We start from the raw sequence: 23305 nt of genomic DNA on the forward strand, positions 1-23305 counted from the left end.
TAGCCAAGCCGGTGCACTGCCACTATGATATGACGAGGTACGGCATGGATTGGTCTCGGGCACTAACAAGCTATAGTTCATAATTGGTATTACCTCACAACACCACAAAAAGCACAAAGTAAAACAATAAGACCTGGTCCACAGGCGAAACACATCAAAGAATAAGGTATAGTAGTAGTAGTAAATCACAGATCAAGAAGAGAGAGAGATAGCGGGGGGAAATATCGGACAGGAAAAAAAAAAAAGAAACATGAAAAAAAGGACAGACAAGAATTACTCCTCCTGTAATGTGCCATTAGATCGGAAGTCCATACGACTGCTCTTACGCCCGACGCCCTTGAGGAGGCTGAACCGACGGAACATCGAGTCTCGCACGGGGGGTTCTTTGCTATTGACCGCTGCGGGGGCCGCCGTGCCGTTGGTGGTAGAGGGCGGCGGCATCGTCGTGCTGTCGCGCGTCGCTGGACGAGAATAATCGCGCGTCGAGGGCAACGTGGACCAGCCGCCGGACTTGGGGCCGCCGCTGGTGCCGCCGTTCGGAGCAGACCCGGGTGGCTGAGAGCCCGAGCGACGCCTGCTGTCGTCGTGGCCCGCGGTGTCGCGCGATTGGCTGCGCGATGCTTGGCTCTTCAACTGCGAAGACTGCGCCTCGTCGGCGTTGGCGACAGATGGCGTGGAGCCGTGCTTGTGCAGCTTGTCGCCGCCGAAGAAGCTGCGTCGTTTCTCACTCCGGCCGCCTCCGCGCGAGCGACTGGTCGCGCGGCTGTGGATGGTGGCTGCGTCGTCCTCCGCGCCCTCCTCGCCCTCGCCAACACTGGAGATGCCAGCGGCCTTGATGTCGGACTGCTGAATCGTGAAGATGGAATTGGACCCGCCGTTGTGGGAGCGCTTGAACGGGTTGATGACGCTGATGCGATGGCTGACGGATTGCCGGTCAGAGCGCTTGCGCGTGTGGCCCTTTCCACGAGATGACCGGGTCGGCTCTTGCTCCGGACTGGCTGAGCGCTTGACACTCTGGTGCCGCTCCATCGGCATGGGAGATTGACCGGTTGGCTGCGTTGGGGTCGGCGTATCCGTCTCTGGGGAAGAAGAGGCAAGAGACGCCAGCTCAGGTTCAAATACGGCCTCGAAACGCCGCATCAACTCGGACTGGGTGGCGGTCTGAGCAGGCCGCTGGTACTGGGATAGAGCATGCTTGATGGCCAGGGCGTGGTCGATGAGGGCAACGGCAAGTGCGTTCTCCATGGGATCTACAGGCTCTGTAGTTTCTTCTTCATCTTCATCTGCAGCCTCGGCATCTCCCTCCGCCTCATCCTCCCCCTCCTCTTCGGCCAGAGCCTTGCGTTTCTCTCCCTGTGGACCAGAAAGGAACTTGCGATACAGGGCCACACAGTTGGATGATGAAGACGATTGGTCCAGGAGTTGCTCAAGGGCTTCGGTCAGATTCGCCAAGTTGTTGTCTTCAGCCGCGCGACGTTCCAGAATCTGCAGCTCTTGCGTCTTGCGCCACGTTCGCTCGATAGCGGTCTGCAGGGGCGATAGGGCAACCTCCTCAACGAAGATGATCTCACTTCGACGTAGGATGTTGGGGAACGGCTCGGCAACAGTGAAAATGAATTTCTCGGTATACTGCTCGCGAACATCCGAGCCGCCCGTGTGTCTCCGGGAAGTAGCAGAAAAACGAGACGGGTTGGAGACCAGCAGATGTTCGCGGACGGAGCCAGGCACCTTGGATCGCTGGTAGACAGGGTGGGACACCTCGCGCTGGGCGCTGACGGCACTGATCTGAAGGAACTGGCCCTCATAGTCGGGGATCTCTCCGTTAGAAGACATGATCTGCGCGGTAGGGTGATCGCGCTGCATGCGATCCACGAAGGAGGCCATCCGTTCCGTCGGTGACGCTTCAACGATGAATTCTTTCTCACGAATACCTGCAGGGAACCCAAGGCCCTTGTAGACAACGCGGAAGTACCGGGGGTATTGTTTGCCGTCCTTGGCGAGGGATTCGTAGATGCGAGCCATGGAGCTTTGTGCTCGCGATAGCTTGGCGAAATCCATCGTGGTGCTCTCGTAATGAGCGGATAGCTCCTTGTAGCAGGCCAGCGCAGGCGCCCAGGCCATGGCATTCTCAAAGTGCTGGATCATGGAGAAGTAAAGCGCCTCCTTCCGCTCAAAAGGACTTTGTGCCGGCAAAGGCGGCGTGAGCAGCTCGGGCAGAGACTTGGTAACATCCCACTCATAAAGATCGGCGTGGAATTGGAGGGCTAGACCGGCCTCGGTGAGGTTGCCTGCTGCGGCCTGAGCATCAGCCAGTTCGTGAACGTAGCGGATGAAAATATCCTCGCGGCCCATGTCCTTCATGTACTCCATGAGTTTGAGCGCGTGCAGACTCTGCGTCGTTGAGCCGCTCTGGGAAGCAACCAAGAGATCAAGCAGCTCATCAACCGTCGAGATGAGGGATTTGAGGGCGTTTGACAAACCCTCATCGGACATTGTTTCATTTTCGAAGAGGTCCATCAACTCGCCGACGAAGACCTTGTGACCCACGTTCTCACCCATGTGTCTGGACTTGAAGAGCGAATCCAGACTGGAGATGATCTCCGTCTCGATGATAGAGATATCCTCGTTCAGTTCCCACTCACTCAGGATCATTGTCCGAAGAATGTGAACAGCCACATGACGAAGACCCTCATGCATGCTGAGGCACAGCCCAATGATCGGAAACACCAAGCCGGGGACGTATTGCACTTGATAACCACCCAGCCGTTTCAGTCTGTACTTCTCTCTCTCATCATCGGTAGTCTCCCAACCGATCGCCTCCCAGGTGTTGTGCAGCAGATCGGCACCTTGCTCGCGCACATCTCCAGCAATTTTCCAGACAGCGCGTCGCTTCTGCTCGGGGAAAGTCTCCAGAGCAAGCGCGTCGCTGGAGATAACCTTGAGTATGGTTGTGAAGAACGATTCCCAGAGCTTCGTATCGAAGTTATCAGCGTCATCGGGAGCAGGGATGAAATTGTCGATCAACAGCAAGGCAAGATGCTCGAGACTCTTGACAGTCGCACGGTGGTTGTAGACGTGGATGCTGAACCAGTTCTCGGGATAGGCCTCACAGTCCAGAATTGAATTGTGTGCTTCAAAGGCCTGTGCGATGAAGGTTGCGAGCTCCAATTCCTTGAGAGAAGGAATCTTGGGGTTCACGATCTTGGCCAGGGAAGCCATGAGCGCAGAGAGCTCGACGAGAGACTCGTCAAAGCTCTGGGGAGTCTGAGACGTTTTCACCTGGAAAGGGAAAGACTTGCTAAACAGCAAGGAGAGGTACTCAGTTTCATCCACGCCCTCCGTCGCGATAGCGCAATAGGAGGCCACGATGCTTGGCATGAAGTCGTACAGTTGAGGGTCAGGTTGGCTGAGCAAGCGAGCGACGATGGCACTGCTCAATCGGACTTGGTCGCGGTACAGATCGGAGACACTTCCGGTGGAACCCCAGTACGGTGCCAGCCAGCTCACACAGCTGGAGATCAGGGTCTGTCGTTCCTCTCCCGAGGCAAAGATCTCGAACTGGGTGTAGTTTTGGATGAGCACCAGCTTGTAAAGAATAAGCATGCCCGTCACATCGTTGCATGAATCCATGAAGCTGAGGGCGATCATAATCATCTCATCACGTTCAAAGACCTTGGAGAGCTCGGGAAGCCAGGTGTGGAAATGTTGGACCACCAGTGTCTTGCTGCCCACCAGGGCTGGAGAGGGGTTCTTCATCAAAGACTCAAGAGACTTGAAGATTGTGTGTAGATCCCTGTTAAAGGTGGACTGGACTGTAGTAATGCCAATGCCTTCTTCCTTGGCCTTTTGCTGCCCACGAGCATTGATGATGAATTTCAGCAGGTGACGGCCAACCTTGAAGGCAGCACGAAGATTGCGGGATTGCCGGGCATCGTCTGTCGAGCCCAAAAGACGCAGGTAGCTCCGGATGAGGCACGGCGTGACGAAAGGAAAGTTGAATTGATCGTCAGCGTAGTGGTCGACCAGCGGCCCCAGATCGAAACGTCGATCATGAACAATACCCAGGACAGTGACCAGGTCGTTGAAAATCAGATCTTCATACTCCTCATTACCGGCATTTTCGACCAGAATCCCAAACAGCGCGTCGAATACGCCACGGAGTTGCTTGACGATTTCGATCTCAGGCACGAAGAGTAACCTCTTCAGGGTATCCAGTACCTCTTCCACTGGCCGTTCTTTCCAGTTCAACAGACCCAGAATGGCCTGGTCTTGGGAGTATTCCGTGCTGCACAGGTGAGTTTCAAGACAGAGAGTGGCCAATGGTCCCGTAACCGCCTCGTCCTTGGTAGACTCATTCTTGCCAAGCGCGCTCCAGGGGAGGTTCAGATAGGCACCCTTGCCATTCTCGATGCTCGAGGTTTGTTTGTCATAAGCATGCAGCAGAAGAGAATGGCGACCATCCCGCATGAAAGCCTGCTGGTCCCAAAGAGGCATCCAAGCAAGAGCAAAGGGAAACTCCGGAGCATCAGCGACACTCATGACCATGTGAGAGCCAGGAATCTGCTCTGTGGGGACATTGAGACGGATTGTCTGGTTCCATGGTGTACCCCGTTCAGCGATCGTAGTGCGCCAGGCGGTATGCGAAGTGGTGGACGATGACGGGAAAATGCATCGTTCGACACGCGCCCCGGATGCATTGCGCACCTCCAGCGTGAGTTGAAGGTTATGAAGCCCAGTGAGCAGCTGCAGAGGAATCTGGCCAACTGATGGATGAGACAAGAGGGCGTCTGTGGGAAATACGGCCTGGGAGATAGTCACGTAGATATCGGACCTTGGGCGTGAGGGCGCCTTGGAGAATCCGATGCGGGGAGTCTGCACGACATCGTGCAAGATGGTGGGATTTTCGCGGACGAGTGTATCCAAATCGCTGCTGGCGAAAGGATGCAAGTGGAGATGTAGACGAGCAGCTGGGTCTGAACGCATATAGCGGCCTGTAGGGCTGGGGAGGAGTGTACGGATCAAGTTGTCGAACCCTTCGGTGAGGCCTTCACCTTCATCACCCTCTCGAGGCGGGGACCAGATATCAACCACTTGTTCTATGTCTTTGTCTTGTTTGAGAATTGGTGATACTTCCAAAATGCCAACACCAACAGTGCGGATGGTGGCAGTCTCCTTGGACGGAGTGGACTGGGTGGTGTTTTGTTCCTTTGTGGTGGAAGAGCTGCTCGATTGAGGGGGTGCTGCCTGGGTGCTGGGTCTGGGCTGTTGTTGTTGCTGCTGCTGCGGTGACTGATCCAGGCCTGGCCCGCCACGAGATTTGGGAGCCCACATCATGCTGCGCCGTGTCCTCAAGCTTCCCTTGGCCGGGGACTGGACATTGCCAGTATTGACTCCCTTGGGCGCGGCCTGGGCCTCTCTCGATGTCGAGGTGCGAGGCTGGGGAAGGGCACCAGCGACTGGACGCGTTTCCTGGGCGCGTACAGAAACCACCAGATATAGCTGCGGGCCATTAGTTGACCCATCCCCGATATCTGTTGAGGCCAGTTCCGTGCAGAGGGTCTTCAACTTGTTGCTCTGGGTCATGCTGATGAACTTGTCAGGAGACGGAATGTCCAATGTATAAGCTTCCGACAACGGGCTCAGAGGACCGGAGTCTGTCCGAGAATAGAGCTGTAAAGCGAGAGTCACAGGACCCGGGGTGTTGCCAGAGACCGCATCGATTTCAAGCAGGAGATGGTGCAGAGCCGTAGCATCCGAATTCTGAGTGGGCTGGCTCTCGAGCATGCCCATCTCCGACTGCAGCTTTGCCAATTGAATGGCGGAATCGTCGCCAGTCAGAAGACGGCCCCTCGCTTCCGGATCCCGAACAATCACATCTTTCGAGAGCATCTTGTTGGCCTTGACCAGTTTCCAAACGGTCTCGCCACGCAAGGCTTCCTTCTCCTGGCCGGTCAGGACGTTGTGCAGCATTTGTCGCCGTGCCAAATCCAGATCCTGAACAATGGTCGTCATTTCCTCCAATACATCGTATTGACGAGCCAGAAGCAGCTCGTGCAGATTGGTGGAGTGCCATTCGCGCAGACAGGACGCGATTTCGTCCACCAGAGGCTCTGTGAGAGAGGTCGGGGTTTCATCACCAATCTTGAGCATGGGTACCGGGGCAGCAGGCTTCGGCGCACTCGGGTCGCGAGGAGCAAAGGTAAACGGGGTAAAAGGGGTCGGCGGGACCGAGCCGGTTTTGAAAGTTCGAATGGACCGTGGGCTTGCCAGATCTGGCTCCTCCATTTTATGGATGACGATTTGCGCCGGTTTGCCCTTTTTCGCGACCACCACGTCCGAGACCTCGACGCCAGCTTGCGACTCATTCAGCGAGTACGCCGCACTGCTCCGAGATACGATGTCGGCGTCCCCGCCCGGCAGGGTCAGTCCATCGATACTCTTCCGGTCACCGTTGACGCCCTTGTAGCCCTCCGCTCCGTCGCCGAGCACTTCCCGGATCTCCACACAGTTGCGCGGGAAAATGCCAGAAAACACGCGGGCTTCCAGCGTCTGGCCTTTGGTGCTTGTCAAACCCGCCAGGAGCGAGGGCGGAGCCACGAGGTAGCCGCGACACCATTCGCCATCTGTGCCGCCTTGCTCAATAATATACAATTCATCTCCAAGTTCCAGGGGGAGATCATCCGGGGAGGACGGGTGGAAGGGGTATATGGCCACCGCAAAGGCAATGCGAGGCAGCGGCCGCCATGGCATGGCTGCGAGGGTATCTTTTTTAGAACTTCCAGAAAACGGACTCGAAACGGGCCAATTCCCCGCAAATGCCGTGGGAGGATCCAATCGCGAGATTCGAGGCAAGGGGGGCGCGGGGAGGAGATGCGAGGAATGATCGTGGGGTGCCAATGGAACGCGACATGCAGTGGCGGAGGAATTTGGCTCGTCGGATCCGGGGCGCTGTATGTAGAAAAGGAGAAGAATGTGCGTTCGGCCAGATCTAAAGTGACATGATTAGGAGGCGACGCGCACAGAAGAAGCGTACAATCTCAGGGACTCCCAAGGGGGCCAAAAATTCCCAGCGCCGGCACGATTGCGACAGAGCAGTGATAGGACGAAGAGGAGCCCGACGGTGATGTAAGGCGCACCACCAATTCCAATCGTGCGCTCCGTGGAATCGAGTTGTGGCCGCCCCTTGGGAACATTCGGTGGAGACGAGATCGCAGTGGAGACCAAGGGTTGTGCGGCACTCACCGTATACTAGAAGTAGGAGAGAGGAATCCGGAAAGGACGAGGCAAAAGAAAAAAGACAAAGAAAAGAGGTCCGATCAGAGAGAGAAAGCCGCGCAGGCAGCGAGAGTAGGTAGTCGAGAAGGAGGAGAGGAAGAAAGAAAGAAAATCACGATCCGTCTCGTTTCCTTCCCCACATGCACGCAACCCGTGCCAGAAAAAAAGAGAGTCGCTGGTTGGATTGACAAGGCAGCGCGTTTCAGCTGGAGGGTAGCTACCGCAACTGCTGGCTTGCGCAGTAACTACAGGAGTAGCTAGTCTTCAAGGTGATACGCAGTTTATTATTATGTTCTCACCTTGTCCTCATCCGTTCGAGTCAGTCGCCCAGCACAGACCAGCAACTGCCCCTGAGCGGAAACTGAACTCGATGGCCTCGAACCAGTGGGCCGTTCAGCCCGGTTCGCCAATTAAGGGCTGGTGGATCCAGTTACTACCTGATTAACTCACGAAGGACCCCGTAGGATACACGGCGAGACTATAACAATGATCATGGCTATATGCGTATCGGTGGACAGACATGCGAAACCCCAATGCGCCTCCTGATGAACCACCCAACCCATGCTGCAGACAGAGCATAGAGATCCAAGGAACAGATTAAAGAGAAGAAAAGAAAAACACTACTTTCGGAACATCGTCTGCATCTCATCCTTGCGCCACTCCAGCTCCAGCTGGCCGTCGTACACGCTGTCGATGATGCGCTTCGTGCGATCGTACGCATCCTCGTACCGGCCTTCGCACGCTCGCAGCACCTTGAGGACCAGGCTACGGCTGAGTCCCGGGTCGTCGGCATCACCGAAATGCTTCTCGACGCGCTTCTTGAGCAGTTCGATGCCCCGCCGGACTTCCTTGGAGTCGTAGGACGAGAGTACCTTCTTCGCCACCGCGCGGGAGTGGCTGGTGCGAGCGGCAATGTCGGCGTTGTCGTTGGCTTCCTGGAGGCTCTCCACCGACCGGAGGAAGTCGAGGAGCTTGCCCAGCGGGCGGTGGATCACGGCGTCGAGGTAGAGCTTCATGTGCTCTTCGTAGTCCTGGACGGCCCGCGTGACCCAGCGTTCGAGCACGGGCAGGTTGTACACGAGCACCTCTTCCAGGTAATGGTTCATGTTCTCGATGAGGAGGATGTGGTAGTTCAAGACCTCCTTGTCCTCCGGGTCACCAGCCGCGGCGGACACTCCAGTGACTTGTCCGGGCGCTTCCTTGGCAATGAATTTGAGGGATTCCCACATGGCACGATTGATGCGGTCATAGGCATCGTTGACGCTGATCCGGACGTCACAGAACTCGCCGGATGGGTGATTCAGCATATTCTCAATCGCGGTGGAGAAATGGGGGAAGACCCGCATGAAGGAAATCACTCCCTTGCGCTTGTTGATCTTCACCTTGGTGTCCTCGATGCCCCGGATCTGCTCGTCCACAAATCGGTTGAACAGTCCCATCAAACGGGAGTGAAGCTTCTGGAGAGAGTGGAGGATGAACTCCTGATTAGTGTCATCCAACTCAGCCATGACAGACTCCAGGCCAAACAGGATGCCAATTCCTTGCCTAGAGAGAGAAAAAAAATAAGGTCAGTGGTTGAGTGAAGAGGGAGGATTCGGAAGACGTACATAGGATCATCCTGGACAGCCCAATCAACGAGGTTCTGCATGTCGGTTGGCCAGAATGAGTAAATCTCATCCATGATTTGCTCGACTCGCTTCGACATCGCCCTGTCTGGATCGTGCGGATGTCTTGTGGAAAAGGCCGGACATTCACGGGCATCCGGGGTTGTAGAAGCAACCAGATCGGTGAAATCAGCAGTGGCGAGAGAATCGAGGTGGAAGAATTGAACGGCAAAGTCCTGTTCCTCGGCAATCATGTTCAGTGTCTCCCGCAGCGTGCCGGCAAACGCCTCACACGGCTCAATTTTGCCTCCCCGTTTTTTCTCGTTGGAAGACAGACGGAGGCCGGTCGCGGCACGAACAGTTTTGCCGCGTCGCACGGTCAGCTTGCGTGCGGCCATGGTGATACCCTCACCTTCCTTCTCCTTCTCTTGGTGGGTAAAGAGCAGTTCCTGCTCGTCAGGCGTCGGTTTACGAGCTGACTTCTTCCAGGCCAAATTATTGTCTCGGAACTCATTCTGGTAAGATGGCTTGGACTGCTGTTCATATAGTCCGATCAAGCCGTGCCATTCCGCCTGGCTGATTTCTCTGGCAAAAAGCATGAGGGCATGATACATCCAAACTTCCCGACGGAAGTGTCCACGCGCCGAGCTGTTAAGCTTCAGGGGGTCTTTGGACGCATGTGCCAGGGCATCTGCTCGTTTCTGCTCCGCCATCTTGAAAGCCAGACTCATGAATTGCTTGAATCTCCCGAGGAACATTGAGGCTGCAGAGCGGTATTCTTCCTTCTTCTCCTTGATTGCACGCATCTGACCGATATCCGTATCGGCATAGACACCGACGCCGCCACGCTCGCCCGCGCTGTCAACCAAGCGTTTTTTGTTTTGTCCAATATCGGAATCGATCATGACCATCGCCTTGTACAGTATCGCAAGTGCATCTTCGGTATCCCTCATTCCGTCAAGATTGCTCAGAGAAGCTTCTTTCAGTGGCCGCAATTCATGACCGGAGATGGAGAGCGTCTTCAAAAGGTTCTGTAGCTCGTTCTGAAGTAGCTTCTGGTTGGCTGTTTGCACTTGCAACCCTTGACCCTGGGCCTCGATATATGCCACGTCGTCATGAAGAGTCTAATTAGGGTTAGCAAGGGTAGATATTTCGGAATGTCATCGCTTACGTTCAATTCGTGCGAGTACAGAGTCAACAGACCATCCAGCTCTTCGCACTCCTCGACTGTCTTGTCAATCAATTTGGCAAGTTGTTCCACTTTTCCGTCTTGCTGTTCAAGGTTTCCTAGCCAGCTGACGGCCTCAACACGGCCAACTTCGCGACGAACGTCTGCTTCGAGATCCTCGATCCTCTTTTCATCATTCAATCGCCCGTTCCAGCCAAGCTCGGAGAGGATATCATCGAAATCAATGGCGCGCCCATCAAGAATGCCAATTTCAATTCCGAGCGCTTGGCAGTACTTGAGCGTGTTGTCTTGGCGTCTTCGGCGACGTCCCTGACCTGACGGTGATGGCGTTCTGGAACGGTCATCTGTGATAACCTTGACAGTATCTGGGAAGGTATCTCTGGATTCTTCGGCGACCACCGCAGCAGCCACCGCAGTCTCCTCAAATACAGGCTGGGTAACCTCGACGATGGGAGTTGTATCTTTGTCCGGGGCAGGCAGCTCTCTTTCCGATGTTTCAGCAACTGGACTCTTTGGCTCGGTTCCGGACCGAGTCAATGACGGAGCAGGAACAACGCCAGTAATGCCATCTGGCTCGGCGGCTTCGGGTTCTTGTGGCTTTTTTGCGGCTGCCAGCAGTCGTTCACCAGCCCCACCAGGTCTTGGTTTGAAAGCACCATAGGCGTTTGCAGCCTTTCGAAAGGCGCCGGCGATGTCTTTCGCAGACTTCTTTTTCACCATCGGCCCCAGGCCGGGGCGATGTGCTTCCGAAACATCGTCGACAGGCGTTTCTGGAGGTGCCGTTGCTGAAGTGGGCGTTGTCAAAGTAGGGGATTTTATAGACGGAGCTATTGTAGATGGAGAAGCTGGAGCAGGCGCAGCTGGAGTAGCCGCCGCGGAGGAATCTGGAGCAGGTGCAGCTGGAGTAACCGCCGGGGGAGAATCCGGAGCAGGTACAGCTGGAGTAACCGCCGGGGGAGAATCCGGAACAGGTGGAGCTGGAGTAACCACCGGGGGAGAAGCGGGAGCAGGTGCAGATGGAGTAGCTGCAGCTGTAGGAGAGCCAGCCGACAATTCAACTGGACGTTTGCGTGCCTCCACAGGCGACCCAGCAGCCAGGAAAGCTGCGGCCACGGCGGGATCTGAGACTTGCGCAAGAGAAAAACGTGCATCGGCTGTGCCTACATTAGAGGGCTCTCCTGATACAATGTCGGTGGCATCTGACGTATCCCGACTCTGAGACGATGTTTGTTGGACCATAGTGGGAGTGGGAAGGGGGCCGGGTGCGGGACCGACGCTTGGTCGAAGATTATCGTGTCCGGCCCCTGGGGTGGTAGATTCGACAGCTTGGGTTGTTTGAAAAGTGGATGGCTGCGGCATCTGGACGGGCTCTTCGACTCGTGACGAGGTGGATGGGCGTTTTTCTTCGGCAGCAGCAGGTGTCGGCTCTTTGCTTCTTGGCTCTGTTGGCAAGGCAGGGGCAACAGGTGCAGGAATATCATTTCCACGAGACGGTGGTAGATCCCTTTCACCAGATAAAGTAGTAGATGGCGGGATTGAAGTAGGCTCAGAGATAGACAGGTTGCTTTGGCTAGTCGATGGCTGGGAGACCTGGTCACGGCTCCGCTGCACTCGGAGAGTTGGATCTTGAGATGCTTTGCGCCGGACTTCTCGGGGACCATCACGACTTGAGGCACGGGTTTCATCACGACTCCGGGCACGACTTCCATCACGACTCGCATCACGACTTGGATCACGGCTCATATTGCGACTCACATCACGGCTCACAAGGGCAGACTTGGATAGCGGAGGCGCGGATCCATCACCACCTCTTGATCCTGGCCGAGCCGGTGGCGCCGTTATCGCTAACGTTGTGCCTCCTGTGAGCAGTTGTCGTTCCCTGTCGTCAAATCCAATGAGATTTGGAACCTTGCCACCGGTGTATTTCTTATAGATTTTGACCAAACTGCCGATGAAGAACTCCTTCTCCTTGGAACTCCGGGCATGCCAGTAGTATGGTTTTCCCACCGTCACCACGAACCCGACACTTGATGCCCACTCCTTGTGCTGCGCTTCGGTCGGTGTTTTCGGCATCAAGGCGTTGTAGGATTGGATTGAGGAGAGATCGTCGAGCATCCATGTTTTGCCGATGGAGAAGGTCCCGTCATTGTTTTCACGAGCTTTGTGCATGCGCACTCTGCCAGATCTCCGTACCGAGACTATGATGACTCGTGCTTTCTTGTTGTCGGGAGCCGAACTCGGAGGGGCAGGAGCAGAGGGATACTGGGAGTCCTCGGTGATTCGGACGTGGGTGATATAGGATTCGACCACTAGAAGAGGGAAAATGTATTAGCAGATCCATCTTCAATGCCTGGGATGAACGTGGACGGGTCGGAGCTTGGCTGGTATCAAGGGAGCTAGCTGCACGTCTCCGTGCCATGTGTCGCTATCCACCCCCTTTCGCGCAAAGCACAGGGATCAGTCTAGTCGGGGAGAAAGGGCTGTTCGTACAAGTGCCATCGCTATCCTTCTTGGAGTAGCAGCTCTGGACAATACGCTTCTTCTCGTCCTCGAACTTCTCAGCCCGTGACATGGAGGTATCGGCGGAGCCATTGCGACCGTCCGAGGCATGACTAGACGTCGCACCACGACTGCGGTCGCGACCATTCATGCCGGTGGAGAAGGAGACTGGGCCCGCAAGTGGTTGGGCGTTGTGACGAAAGAGAGAGGCGGCAGCTGGGGGGGAGCAGAGCAGAGGATTAGCTCATCCCGGTTGTTTTGGGGGTTCAAGGGCGGAGTGTCAATGGGGGCGGCAGATGATCCTCGATCACCACATCTTGTACATCGCTTCAGACAAAGCGAACAGTACTTGGTTCGGTTGCTCTATGTTAATGGTTATTCTTGTTGCTTTTGGCCATTGCAACACAGTCCAATGAACGATGTCCTTGTGATGTATTCGAATCGACTTCTGTACACAATAGCCATCACGTGACAGTCTGTTCACCACGCTAGCCCTTTTTGAGTAAACCCAATCATTGCTGTTTCACTCTCACCGCTTTCACTATACTGGCTTTTTTTTTTTTTTTTTGTTCCTGGCACTGGGTCCTCCAACGCAAAACAACAATCACCTGTCTCTTGCTCTCTCTTTCCCCAATCACCTCCTATCAGTCTTCCCTGCCAGACCGGAGAGACAGCCACCCCCATTCTTTCGACAACATGGGCGCTATTCCGGCCCCCAAGAAAGCGGCCAAGAAGGTATGCAGCCCGCATTTTCCAACATGCCATGATCTGCAGTGGAACTTCAACTGATGATATCCGTCTCCTGCAGGCCGCCACCAAGAAGCCACAGGCGGTTCCTCCTCAGCTGGCTGCCGCTGTTGCTGCTTTTCTGTCCAACAATGGCTATTCCGGTGCTAGTGAAGCATTCACGAAGGAACTGGGCAAACAGAACAAGCCCGACTTGCTGAAGGCCCCGTCGCTGCTGGAGATTTTCGAGTGCTGGGAGTACACCGTCAGCAAGAAGGACTCTACCACGACCACCACCAAGTCCTCCTCGAGCAGCAGTTCCTCCAGCTCCTCCAGTGACTCGGACAGCAGCAGCCCCAGCAGTTCGAGTGATAGCAGCGATTCGGACTCGGACGTCGACATGAAAGACGCGACTAAGACCAAGCCCACTCGCTCATCATCCCCTTCATCTTCCAGCTCGTCCAGCTCGTCCAGCTCCGACAGTGATGCTGACGATGAGGAAGAAGAGCCGGCGGCCGCTGCTTCGGCCCCTACCCCGAAGAAGGTGACTGGTGTGAAGCGGAAGGCCGAGTCGAGTACGGACTCCAGCTCGGAAGACGACAGTCCCAAGAACAAGAAGGCCAAGGTCCCTACCAAGAAAGAATCTTCCTCGTCGTCTTCGTCTTCTTCTTCGTCGTCTTCGTCCTCGTCCAGCAGCTCGGATAGCGACTCATCCTCCAGCTCTGATTCTGATTCCTCGTCTGGATCATCCTCCTCGGAGTCCGAGAAGGCCAACAAGAAAGCCAACTCCAAGTCTTTGAAACAAGCCACTAAGACACCACTTCCCGAGTCCGGCAGCAGCGATTCCGATGATAGCGACTACAAGTCTGCCAACGAAAAGGCTGGCGGTGTGTCCCTTGTGCCCAACGAGTCCGACACCAGTGCCACTCTTGGGGCGTCACCAGAAATCTATGTGCACCCTGCCAGAGCCGCTCAGTTCTCGTCGTCCTCGTCGAACGCCAGCCCCGCTCCTGGAGGCAGCTTGAAGAAGAAGCACACCGGCGCCCGTGCCACCCCTCTCGCTGCACTGAGTGCCCTGCCCCACGACCACCCTTCGAACGACTATATCTCCTACGCCTATGCGGACCGTGCCTTCAATGACTTGTCCGTGACTCGTGGCAAGGGCTTCACCAAGGAGAAGAATAAAAAGAAGCGCGGTTCTTACCGTGGTGGCCCTATCGATATCGCCGGAGGCAAATCCTTCAAGTTTGATGATTAGATGGGCGCCTATTCACATTGGGATAAACAAGACCTGGGAGAAGATAGACGACGGCCTGGGTTGAATTATCGCTTTTGCTACCATTCGTACTCCCAACCCTGGGAACACCACTGAACTTTGGATATCCCCTTTCTAACACATTTACCTTACCCAGCATGGCGCACTCGGAGCTGTGGAGCACAGCCTCTTTTCCTTTTTTTTGCTTTTGGATTTCTCGCTCCAATGTTTTAGCGCACCAAAAGTTTACATTTATTTAGACGTATTTTACGTGCTTGGCTTCTGCAGTAGTTTCGCCGAATTACTCTCTATTCACAATTGGGTATATTCAGATATGTAGACCGGAAGCCTTAATCCCACGGCTTCAACACGAACACTGAAGATTACTGCCAAATGCATCCAAAGCTAATTGCATAGATGAAACTTGACATGTTTGAGGGGGTGTTTATATTGTGTGATAATATAGCTCTATATTTTTGTTTCATATGTTTGTAAACACCATCACGTATCCAACACATCATCCCGCCGTCTCCATGCCCCGTCTGGAGTCAATGGCTCCCATCTGCGGTCCCAACCCGTATCCATCTCATTTTGTATGTTTTCAGAACCAATGGACCGAAAGTGCTGCTGCGTCCTCAATTTGGAGGTAGTGGTTAGATCGTCCGGCTCGGGGCGTTCGTACCCAGACAGATTGAGGACCTTCCCTGGCGCGGTCTGAGAAGCGCCTTTAACGGCTGAAGAATCCATATCGAGCTCTAGCCCAAGATTGTGACGGTACCACTCCTTCGACGAGCCGAATAAGTCATCCGTAGACGCAAAGTCCAATCGAAGCACCCCGTCCCCGACACCCGTGTACACGGTATGCGAGGAAGGAGAGGGTGAGGACATGGCATAGATAGGGCCGCGGTAGGGACCTCTCCGGCGGGCACGAACGTGATTGGGTTGAGGTGTTGTGGTCGGCGGAGGGGGTTGGTAAGACAGAAAGAGTGAGAGATCCTTGCGAGGGGTCTTGCGAGCGTGGACCCCGTTGGTCGCTGGTTTCCGATATGACGGGGGAGGCTGTGCATCGAGGTAGCTGTACGTGTTCTGCATTCGCAAATCGAATATCTTTAAAACGGCATCACCGCCTGCTCCGGCGAGGAAGCGGTCGTGGCCGAAGACCTGGACGCTGTATATTGGGTTGGTGTCTGTATTGTCTCGGTAGGTGGCCTCGTAGGCGTGTGGAGAGCGCAGGTCGTGGAGGCTGCAAAACGAGTAAGCTACTACTACCAATGATGCTGTATAGAAAGGAAATATACCGGATAGCCCGATCACCCCATGCTGCCAGAAACACTTCACCGGGAGAGGCGTGGGAAGGAAGAGGGGCAATGGCACTGAGATGTGCTACTGTTTCGGGGTTGAGACGGCCCTCGAGATCCATTGATCGGACTTTGATTTCACGACTGGGTCGGACGGAATCTGCAGAAATCGTGGCGATGCACAGAGAATCATCAATCTCGCCAGATCCCACTGCGGCCCGTGTCGGCGACAGCAGTTTCGAATACTGAATGCGCGCCTGGTGTCCCGATCCCAGACGGAGCCAGGCAAACGGCTCGACTTGTTCCTCGCCCGTGGTGGTGTGGTAGAAGGCCAGGGCGTGGTTGTCGCAATGGGCAGCCAGGATGCCATCGATCACATCCGTGCGATCCACTTCCCGGCCATATGCCAGGAATGTCTGTTGATACTCGTGGGCACCATCGTCTGGGGAAATAGCCAAACGGACAATATCTCCCCGCCTGCGAGCAAAGATCAAATGTTCTTTGTCCAAGGAATCCGGTCCCAGAAGATGCACGCCACAGATATCATCCCAACTGCTGACATGGTCCAGGTCATTCAGCACGAACCATTTCTTTCCGTTGCGCACCACTAGCTCATCTGCAGCGCCCCATGCCACGACCTCCTTCCTATCCGCCCAGCGCTCACCATTCCACACCTCGTAGGAGTCGATCGCCGGTCGATATCCGAGCGTCGGGTTATCGCGCCGAGTCGCCTGGTGGGCACCAATCTTGGTGGCATCTGGCGGCGGGAGAAGAAACCGCGCAATGACAGAATGACGGTCCAGGGCCCGCGATCGTGAGGTCAAAGCACGCGCGGCGTCTTTCCAGAATGGTGGCGTTCGAATGGCCGGGAATCTGCTTTGCACAAAGGCGCGAAAGATCCGTGAGTCTTCGGCGGTGATAATTCCGTGCAGCCGTTGACAGGTTTGAGCGAGATTGGTCAATGCATTGGCGGTCGGGAGAAAGAGGGCGATGTGGTAAATGATCTCGGAGGGTAGGTCGGCGAGCATGACCGGTTTTATACACAGGCTGAGTGGATTAGTGAACCTCCCTCACCACTCCCAGTAGTCTATATCTATAAAAAAGCACTTGACCCCCTATAACGCCGCTGTTCCATAGCTCGAGTCGAGAGAGAAAGAGAGACAGAGTGAGAGAGAGAGTGTGTGTGTGTGCGAAAGCAGAGGCGACGGACAACATTATGTCATTGCTTATCGCCTATCCTATCTTACCGCCTATCAGTCCGAACTGTTCCCAAGACGGCAGGTCGAGGAGATCCAGTCTTCTGATCCTCGGATATCAGAACAATCGACCAAGCGGGGTGTGGGAGCCAATTACCTAAACTAAACCTTCATCCCGCGCCTATAAAGCCAGGAGCGTTACCAAACTGCCACTGACACATCCTACTCAAGATGGCGTTCTCACTCTCCACACTGGCGGCGGCGATTGTCGCCGCTCTGGTCGTGTACAAAGCGATCATCTACCCGGCATTTGTGTCACCACTGGCCAAGATCCCCAATGTACACTGGAGCGCCCCCATATCGCCAGCCTGGATGCTCTGGAGACGCTTCCGGATGCAAAACAACCGCACCATCCAGGCGGCACATGAACAGCTGGGTCCGATTGTCAGGCTTGGACCTACGGAGATTTCGATCAACTGTGTCGATGGAGGGATCAAGTCGGTGTACACCGGTGGATTCGAGAAGCATGAGTGGTATCCGCGTGTGTTCGGGTCCTTTGGGTAAGATCCTCACCCATTGAATGGAGCTGAACCTAACCTTGTCTAGGACAGTGAGCATGTTCACCATGACTGGAAGCAAGACCCATTCCGTCCGGAAGAGAATGCTGTCCAACATCTATTCCAAGTCCACCTTGCAGTCCTCGCCTCATTTGCGCATGGCTTCGAATGCAGTCGTCTTTGACCGTCTGCTGCCACTGCTCCATGAGACAGCATCATCGGACAGCCCCATTGACGTGCACGATATGAACCAAGGATTGACCATGGACTTTGTGTCTTCCTACTTGTTTGGCCTGCAAAATGGGACCAACCACCTCCAAAACCACTCCTATCGCAAACACTGGCTCCATCTATATCTGTGTCGCAAACCATACGAGTTTTATCACCAAGAAATGCCCAATCTGAACGGCTGGATGAAGTGCGTCGGTCTCCGTGTGATCCCCAAATATTGTGACGATGCCAACGAAATGCTGGATAACTGGGCTCTGGATCTTTGCGACAGGGCGGAGCAGGCAATGTCTTCAACGGAGCCAGGTGTCGAGCCCATTGTCTACAAGCAGCTGAAGCAAAGTCTGGACAAACACTCCTCAAAAGACCGCGGCCCCAAGCCTGACCCGGCCCAAGAAAGACTGGATATTGCGTGTGAAATGTATGACCAGCTCACCGCGGGCTATGAAACCAGCGCCGTCGGTCTCACATTCCTGCTCTGGCAGCTATCCAAGCACCCAGAGACCCAGACCAAGCTCCGCGAGGAACTTTTGACCCTCGATCCTCCGATTACATATCCACGGGTCTCGGAACTGCCATCAGCGAAATCAATTGATAACCTCCCTCTCCTGGAAGCAATCATCACCGAGACGTTGCGACTGCACGCCCCGATCCCGGGTATCCAGCCACGAGTCACTCCGTCTCCATCCTGTACCTTGACCGGGTACAGTGATATCCCCGCCGGCACGAGGGTCAATGCCCAAGCCTATTCTTTGCACCGCAACCCGGAGGTTTTCCCAGACCCCGAGAGTTGGCAGCCGAGACGATGGCTGAAGGAGGAGAATTCGTGTGAGGATCTCGAGGAGAGACGCCGGTGGTTCTGGGCGTTTGGCAGTGGTGGGCGGATGTGCGTGGGGAGTAATCTTGCGCTGCAAGGTATGTTGCTCGACCATATGTGTTTGAACATTGTACTGACTGATAGCCTGTAGAGATGAAATTGGTAGCTGCGGCTATTTACACCAACTTCCGCACAACTATCGTCGACGACGAGAATGTGGAGGCGAATGATGCGTATACCGTAAAGCCAAGCTCGGATAAATTGATCTTGAAGTTCCACCCCGTCTGAAGGGGGTGGTTAATTGAAAAATGGATTGCTGCAGCCCGTCCCAGTAGACGGGGGCGATATATCAAGACTCGTTCATGATATGTAGTCAAGAAGGCATAAAACAAAGAAATTATCCCATATCTCTCATGGTGTATACTGTACAGAGGAGAAGCACGATGAGCCAACTCCTTATTTTCATACAAAACAGCGAGTTCTTCAGATCAACTCGGCTGCTCAGAAGATATTCCGTCAAAATATTCCCCCAAACTCCCAGATGAACAAATTCTATCCCCGAACCCCTTCACAGCAGTCCAGGGCGAAATTGAAAATGCGCACAAAAATAAACGTTTTTCTCAACCCAGAACACCGCCCTTCTTCCGCGGACCCACGACCTTGGGGTACATTCTCATCAGGTGGTAGTTGACGGTATTCTTCTTCTTCTCGGAGGATTTCTATGAATGGGGTTGTTAGCAAAAATCCTTCTAATAGCCTCGCAAGGTGAGACATATGGGACTGTTCAAAACGTACCGGCTGATCCATGCATTTCCGCAATTGCGTCTCCAGCGCAGCGCAGCCCTCCGCACTATATCCCTGGGAAGCCCAGCAGTCTGTTCGTGAGCGACGAGCGTTAGCAGTCTCATTCGCTTCAATTTTAAAATCGCAATGTTCAATAGCCACAGCCGGAGCGAGGCGATGATGGAAATGCAGCTCATCCAAAGCAGGGCTTCACGTACTCAGCATCGAGGACATGACGGTCACGCATGGGTTCTGTTCCTGCTGGTTTGGCCGGCGGACGCGGAGGTGGTTGATTGTCTGTAGACGGATGGGGTTGAGGCGGGTTGACACGTTCTTGGGTGGCATATTGGCGGCTGAGAGGGATGCGAGAGAGTGTTGTTCCTGCTCAGGGAGAGACGAAGATTTGACTCCGCGGAAGTGGCTGACATAAGCATTCACTTCCCAGTTCGTCGGCGCTTTCGCTGGAACACTCTTCTATTTCATCTCTCTGTTACAGCTATATTTCATTACAGTCGGTGCAGGCGATGAGTGGGAGGCATTTTGCGACTGTGCAGCTTCGCGCTGTATCGAAATGTGCGGCCAGAGTCCCCGTCCGAGGTTTCTCTGCCGTGTATCCTCGGAGACAAACGCCCTCATCTAAGACTGGGCAGGATGACACGGACAAAAAAGATGAGAAAGATGCAAACACTTCGAAAGATAAAGAGGAGGAAAGCGCAATGTCCCGGCGCCTGGCCCAAATGACCGAAGATGCGATGCTGGAAGGAGGCCGGTCTGCACGCCGCAACGTGCAGCAGGCGGGATTTTCGGAAGAGCTGAAGAAGCAGTTGGAAGAGCGGATGGCGGCCGCTTCATTCAAAAGCGAGCATGCCGCTGCTCATTCGATTCTAGATATGCCGGTATGTGCTCTGTTGCTGCCCTAGAGACCAGTTACTGACTTCTGACGACTACAGTCGAGCGCCGGCTCAGGTACACGCGACATCGCTGGAGCGACTGCGTGGACAGGTTCAGAAAGCCTACACGACTCCGCTCTGCGCATGCTCGACGACGCAAGCAAACCGATCCGAGCCCCCTACAAGATCCCCCAGCCGGTCAACCTCCGACCAGCCCCGAAAGCCAAGCGAACCCCCGGCCGCCGCTTAGCAGATGCAAAGGATCGCACCTCTACATACTCACTCAGCCAAGCACCGGGCTTCTCGCAAGAAGAGCGAGAGGAACTGCGCCAACAGATGAAGGAAAAACTAAACCTGGGAGCACGCTCGGTGCCCATCTCGGTTCACGGTCTCTCATCATTAGCCAACGAGCGCATCGAAGACGCAATTGCGCGCGGCCAGTTCCGCAAGATCAAGCGCGGGAAGGGTGTCAATACCGAGACCGACCATAATGCGAACAGTGCATTTATTGACACGACGGAATACTTCATGAACAAGATCATCCAGAAACAGGAGATCGTACCGCCGTGGATTGAGAAGCAGCAGGAACTTGCCATGGAGCTCAATCGTTTCCGGCAGCGCCTGCGCAGTGAGTGGCGCAGACATGCGGCACGGCTGATTGCCAGCCAGGGCGGGTCGTTAGAGGCGCAGATGATACGGGCGCAGGGATTTGCTGCGGCCGAGGCTCGGTTGGCAGAGCATGCCAAGCTGAAGAAGTCCCTGTCGGAAGATGTCACTGAAGCGACCGCCGAGCCCTCATCAGTTTCCACAGACGAAGCCGGCGAACCGAGTGTTAGCAGGGAATCCCCGGACGAAATCCTCCATCTCCCGCCCCTTCGGGATCCCGATTACCTCGCCATCGAACGATCCTACCACGAGCTGGCGGTGGAGCATTTGAATAAACTCACGCGCTCGTACAACCTCCAAGCACCACCCTCGGCACAGAAGCCGTATACCAGCCTCGAGCGCGAGCTCAAATCCTGCTACGCCGACATCGCACCCCAGTTGGCCGAGGAGATCAAACGACGGGCTACCGAACGAACTACCAGCTCAACATTGCCTGCTCGACCGATTTCGTCGAGTGCGGCGGGTTCCTTTAGTCTAGGGCAGACCTCGCCCGTGGCCGACGAGGATCAGGGCAATAACTACGGGATGAAGGAGTTCTGGCGGGACCTCTTTTCGAAATAGATCCGCATGAATTGTGTATTATAACTATCGGATCTAAATGAATGAATGAATGATCTATACACTAAACCCAAACCGGCATCTCCGTTCTGCACTCTGACTGGTTCTCTCGGGTGATGCTCGTGCATGGCGGGCGGTTAATTGGGACCAACGACAGGCTTAGGGTTATCACACTTCAGACTATCACATCAACCATCACCATCACCTCCCACCATGCATCCCTCCGGCTTTCACTCTCGAGTCTTCCGGCATGTCGATCGGTCTAACCTGACTCTGTTGTTAAAACTCACCCCGTTTCTCCATCTCCTTTTGTCTGTACATCGACCTCCAGATCCCGGCGATGACTCCAGCCCTAGTCACCTGCTGGTCACTGGTTCTTCTGGCGGTTATTTTTCCCTCGGTTCGCGGGGACTCAGATGTGAAGACGGATCGTGGAGGGCACCTCGACAAACCCTTACTCGCCATCCAGCTAGGCAGCGTCGCCGCCGCCTACGTGAGCTTCGTTGCCATCCTCCTCGCTCTTCTGCTCTTTGTCGGACGACGACTGCGTCAGACTGTCCAGTCATCCAACTATTCACTGCAGATGGAGATGCTGAGGCCCGTCAAACAAACTCTCAGCATGGATCCCAGTCCCATCTCTCCCATGTCGCAGAACATTCCCAGCCCAAGCAAGTCCGGCTTCACCATGTCGTGGGGTAGTCTGGCGAAGGGTGCCAAGGCCTCTCACCCATCCGCCAACAACAGCGTCATGACCGTCGATGAGTCGGTGGTGGCGTCCGATCGACAGCGAGCACAGGACGAGATGGAGAAGCTGTACGCCGCGGTCATGGAACACGACGAGCAAAAGGCCACCGGCTCCGAGGTCTCTGTGAGAGAACCAGACTCGTCACCGGACAGCAACTATACCAACCCGTTCACAGACCGGGCCTCGGTGCCTGACGCCCCTCCAATGTCGCCGCTGAAGTCGCCCCGGGCCTCTCGGCTGTCCAGGCTCTTCACCTCGAACTCGAGCCCCCGACCGAGCGGGGAACCGAACAAGTTGCGCTCCCCGCGCCTATCCAACATTCGGAAAGCCCAAATATCATCTCCGCTCGCCTCGCCCGAGATGGTGGCTTCGCCCAAACTCACCTACTCTCAGGACCAGCCGCCGCTGTCACCGCGGATCTACACCCCCGGTCCTCCGCCCCAGGCTCCTCGAGGGTCAGCGATGGTTCAGTTTCAGAACCCATATGCAGGTCGCGCCCGGCCACCCGCGCCGCTAAGCCTGGCCACAGCCGCAAACCCATCTTCGTCCACCTCCCTGCCCTTCCGCGATGCCTATCCACCGCAGAGTGCACCAGCCACCAAGACGACCATTCTAGACCGGCCAACCAAGCACCGCAATGGTCCCATGACAGGAATGCCAACGCCGTATAGTCCGTACATGCCGTTTACTCCCGTGACTCCATTCACGCCGGGTCGGACTGTTAACAAGAGGCAGCGGAAACGAGAGGAGAAGGAGAATGGTCTGCGCGTGTTGATTGAAGATGACCTGGTCAAGGATGATAATGATATGTGGGGATGACGAATCTCTCGTTTGTTCGGGGTTCACAGTTATCTACTCTGGAGTTATAAGTTGTGGACGTATATCAGTTCTCTATTCCCGCCACTCAAATATATACACTGGATGTATAGTTTTATCTTTCCAATAATTTATTTCTTCGCAGCCGATTGCTAGGTCAAAATTTTGCAACCGAAAGAAAGGGCGGTTTATTTTCATCACGG

The 23305-nt window shown here is 55.0% G+C and overlaps 8 protein-coding genes across 8 annotated transcripts; 4 read left to right on the plus strand and 4 right to left on the minus strand.

Moving 5' to 3' along the window:
• Positions 1-273: 273 nt before the first annotated feature.
• Positions 274-6750, minus strand: PFLUO_LOCUS7051 (Deoxycytidine kinase 1; the record flags this gene model as incomplete). The annotated part of the gene is made up of 1 exon (XM_073784651.1): positions 274-6750. The coding sequence occupies one exon, from the start codon at positions 6748-6750 to the stop codon at positions 274-276; it is 6477 nt and encodes a 2158-aa protein (XP_073641086.1).
• A 1145-nt stretch (positions 6751-7895) lies between these two features.
• Positions 7896-12718, minus strand: PFLUO_LOCUS7052 (uncharacterized protein; the record flags this gene model as incomplete). Its single annotated transcript, XM_073784652.1, has 4 exons — positions 7896-8820; positions 8883-10003; positions 10051-12377; positions 12559-12718. 4 exons carry the CDS (start codon positions 12716-12718, stop codon positions 7896-7898), a joined length of 4533 nt encoding a protein of 1510 aa, XP_073641087.1.
• A 545-nt stretch (positions 12719-13263) lies between these two features.
• On the plus strand, positions 13264-14551 carry PFLUO_LOCUS7053 (uncharacterized protein; the record flags this gene model as incomplete). The annotated part of the gene is made up of 2 exons (XM_073784653.1): positions 13264-13302; positions 13376-14551. 2 exons carry the CDS (start codon positions 13264-13266, stop codon positions 14549-14551), a joined length of 1215 nt encoding a protein of 404 aa, XP_073641088.1.
• Positions 14552-15049: 498 nt separating this feature from the next.
• PFLUO_LOCUS7054 (uncharacterized protein) lies at positions 15050-16874 on the minus strand (the record flags this gene model as incomplete). Its single annotated transcript, XM_073784655.1, has 2 exons — positions 15050-15791; positions 15847-16874. The coding sequence occupies 2 exons, from the start codon at positions 16872-16874 to the stop codon at positions 15050-15052; spliced, it is 1770 nt and encodes a 589-aa protein (XP_073641089.1).
• Positions 16875-17273: 399 nt separating this feature from the next.
• Positions 17274-18932, plus strand: PFLUO_LOCUS7055 (uncharacterized protein; the record flags this gene model as incomplete). The annotated part of the gene is made up of 3 exons (XM_073784656.1): positions 17274-17602; positions 17649-18742; positions 18796-18932. 3 exons carry the CDS (start codon positions 17274-17276, stop codon positions 18930-18932), a joined length of 1560 nt encoding a protein of 519 aa, XP_073641090.1.
• Positions 18933-19264: 332 nt separating this feature from the next.
• On the minus strand, positions 19265-19772 carry PFLUO_LOCUS7056 (40S ribosomal protein mrp10; the record flags this gene model as incomplete). Its single annotated transcript, XM_073784657.1, has 3 exons — positions 19265-19363; positions 19440-19519; positions 19646-19772. 3 exons carry the CDS (start codon positions 19770-19772, stop codon positions 19265-19267), a joined length of 306 nt encoding a protein of 101 aa, XP_073641091.1.
• Positions 19773-20143: 371 nt separating this feature from the next.
• On the plus strand, positions 20144-21544 carry PFLUO_LOCUS7057 (uncharacterized protein; the record flags this gene model as incomplete). The annotated part of the gene is made up of 2 exons (XM_073784658.1): positions 20144-20323; positions 20378-21544. 2 exons carry the CDS (start codon positions 20144-20146, stop codon positions 21542-21544), a joined length of 1347 nt encoding a protein of 448 aa, XP_073641092.1.
• Positions 21545-21881: 337 nt separating this feature from the next.
• On the plus strand, positions 21882-23105 carry PFLUO_LOCUS7058 (uncharacterized protein; the record flags this gene model as incomplete). The annotated part of the gene is made up of 1 exon (XM_073784659.1): positions 21882-23105. The coding sequence occupies one exon, from the start codon at positions 21882-21884 to the stop codon at positions 23103-23105; it is 1224 nt and encodes a 407-aa protein (XP_073641093.1).
• Between the last annotated feature and the right edge of the window lie 200 nt (positions 23106-23305).

This window comes from Penicillium psychrofluorescens (genome assembly GCF_964197705.1).
Source record: "Penicillium psychrofluorescens genome assembly, chromosome: 4".
Lineage (NCBI taxonomy): Eukaryota > Fungi > Ascomycota > Eurotiomycetes > Eurotiales > Aspergillaceae > Penicillium > Penicillium psychrofluorescens.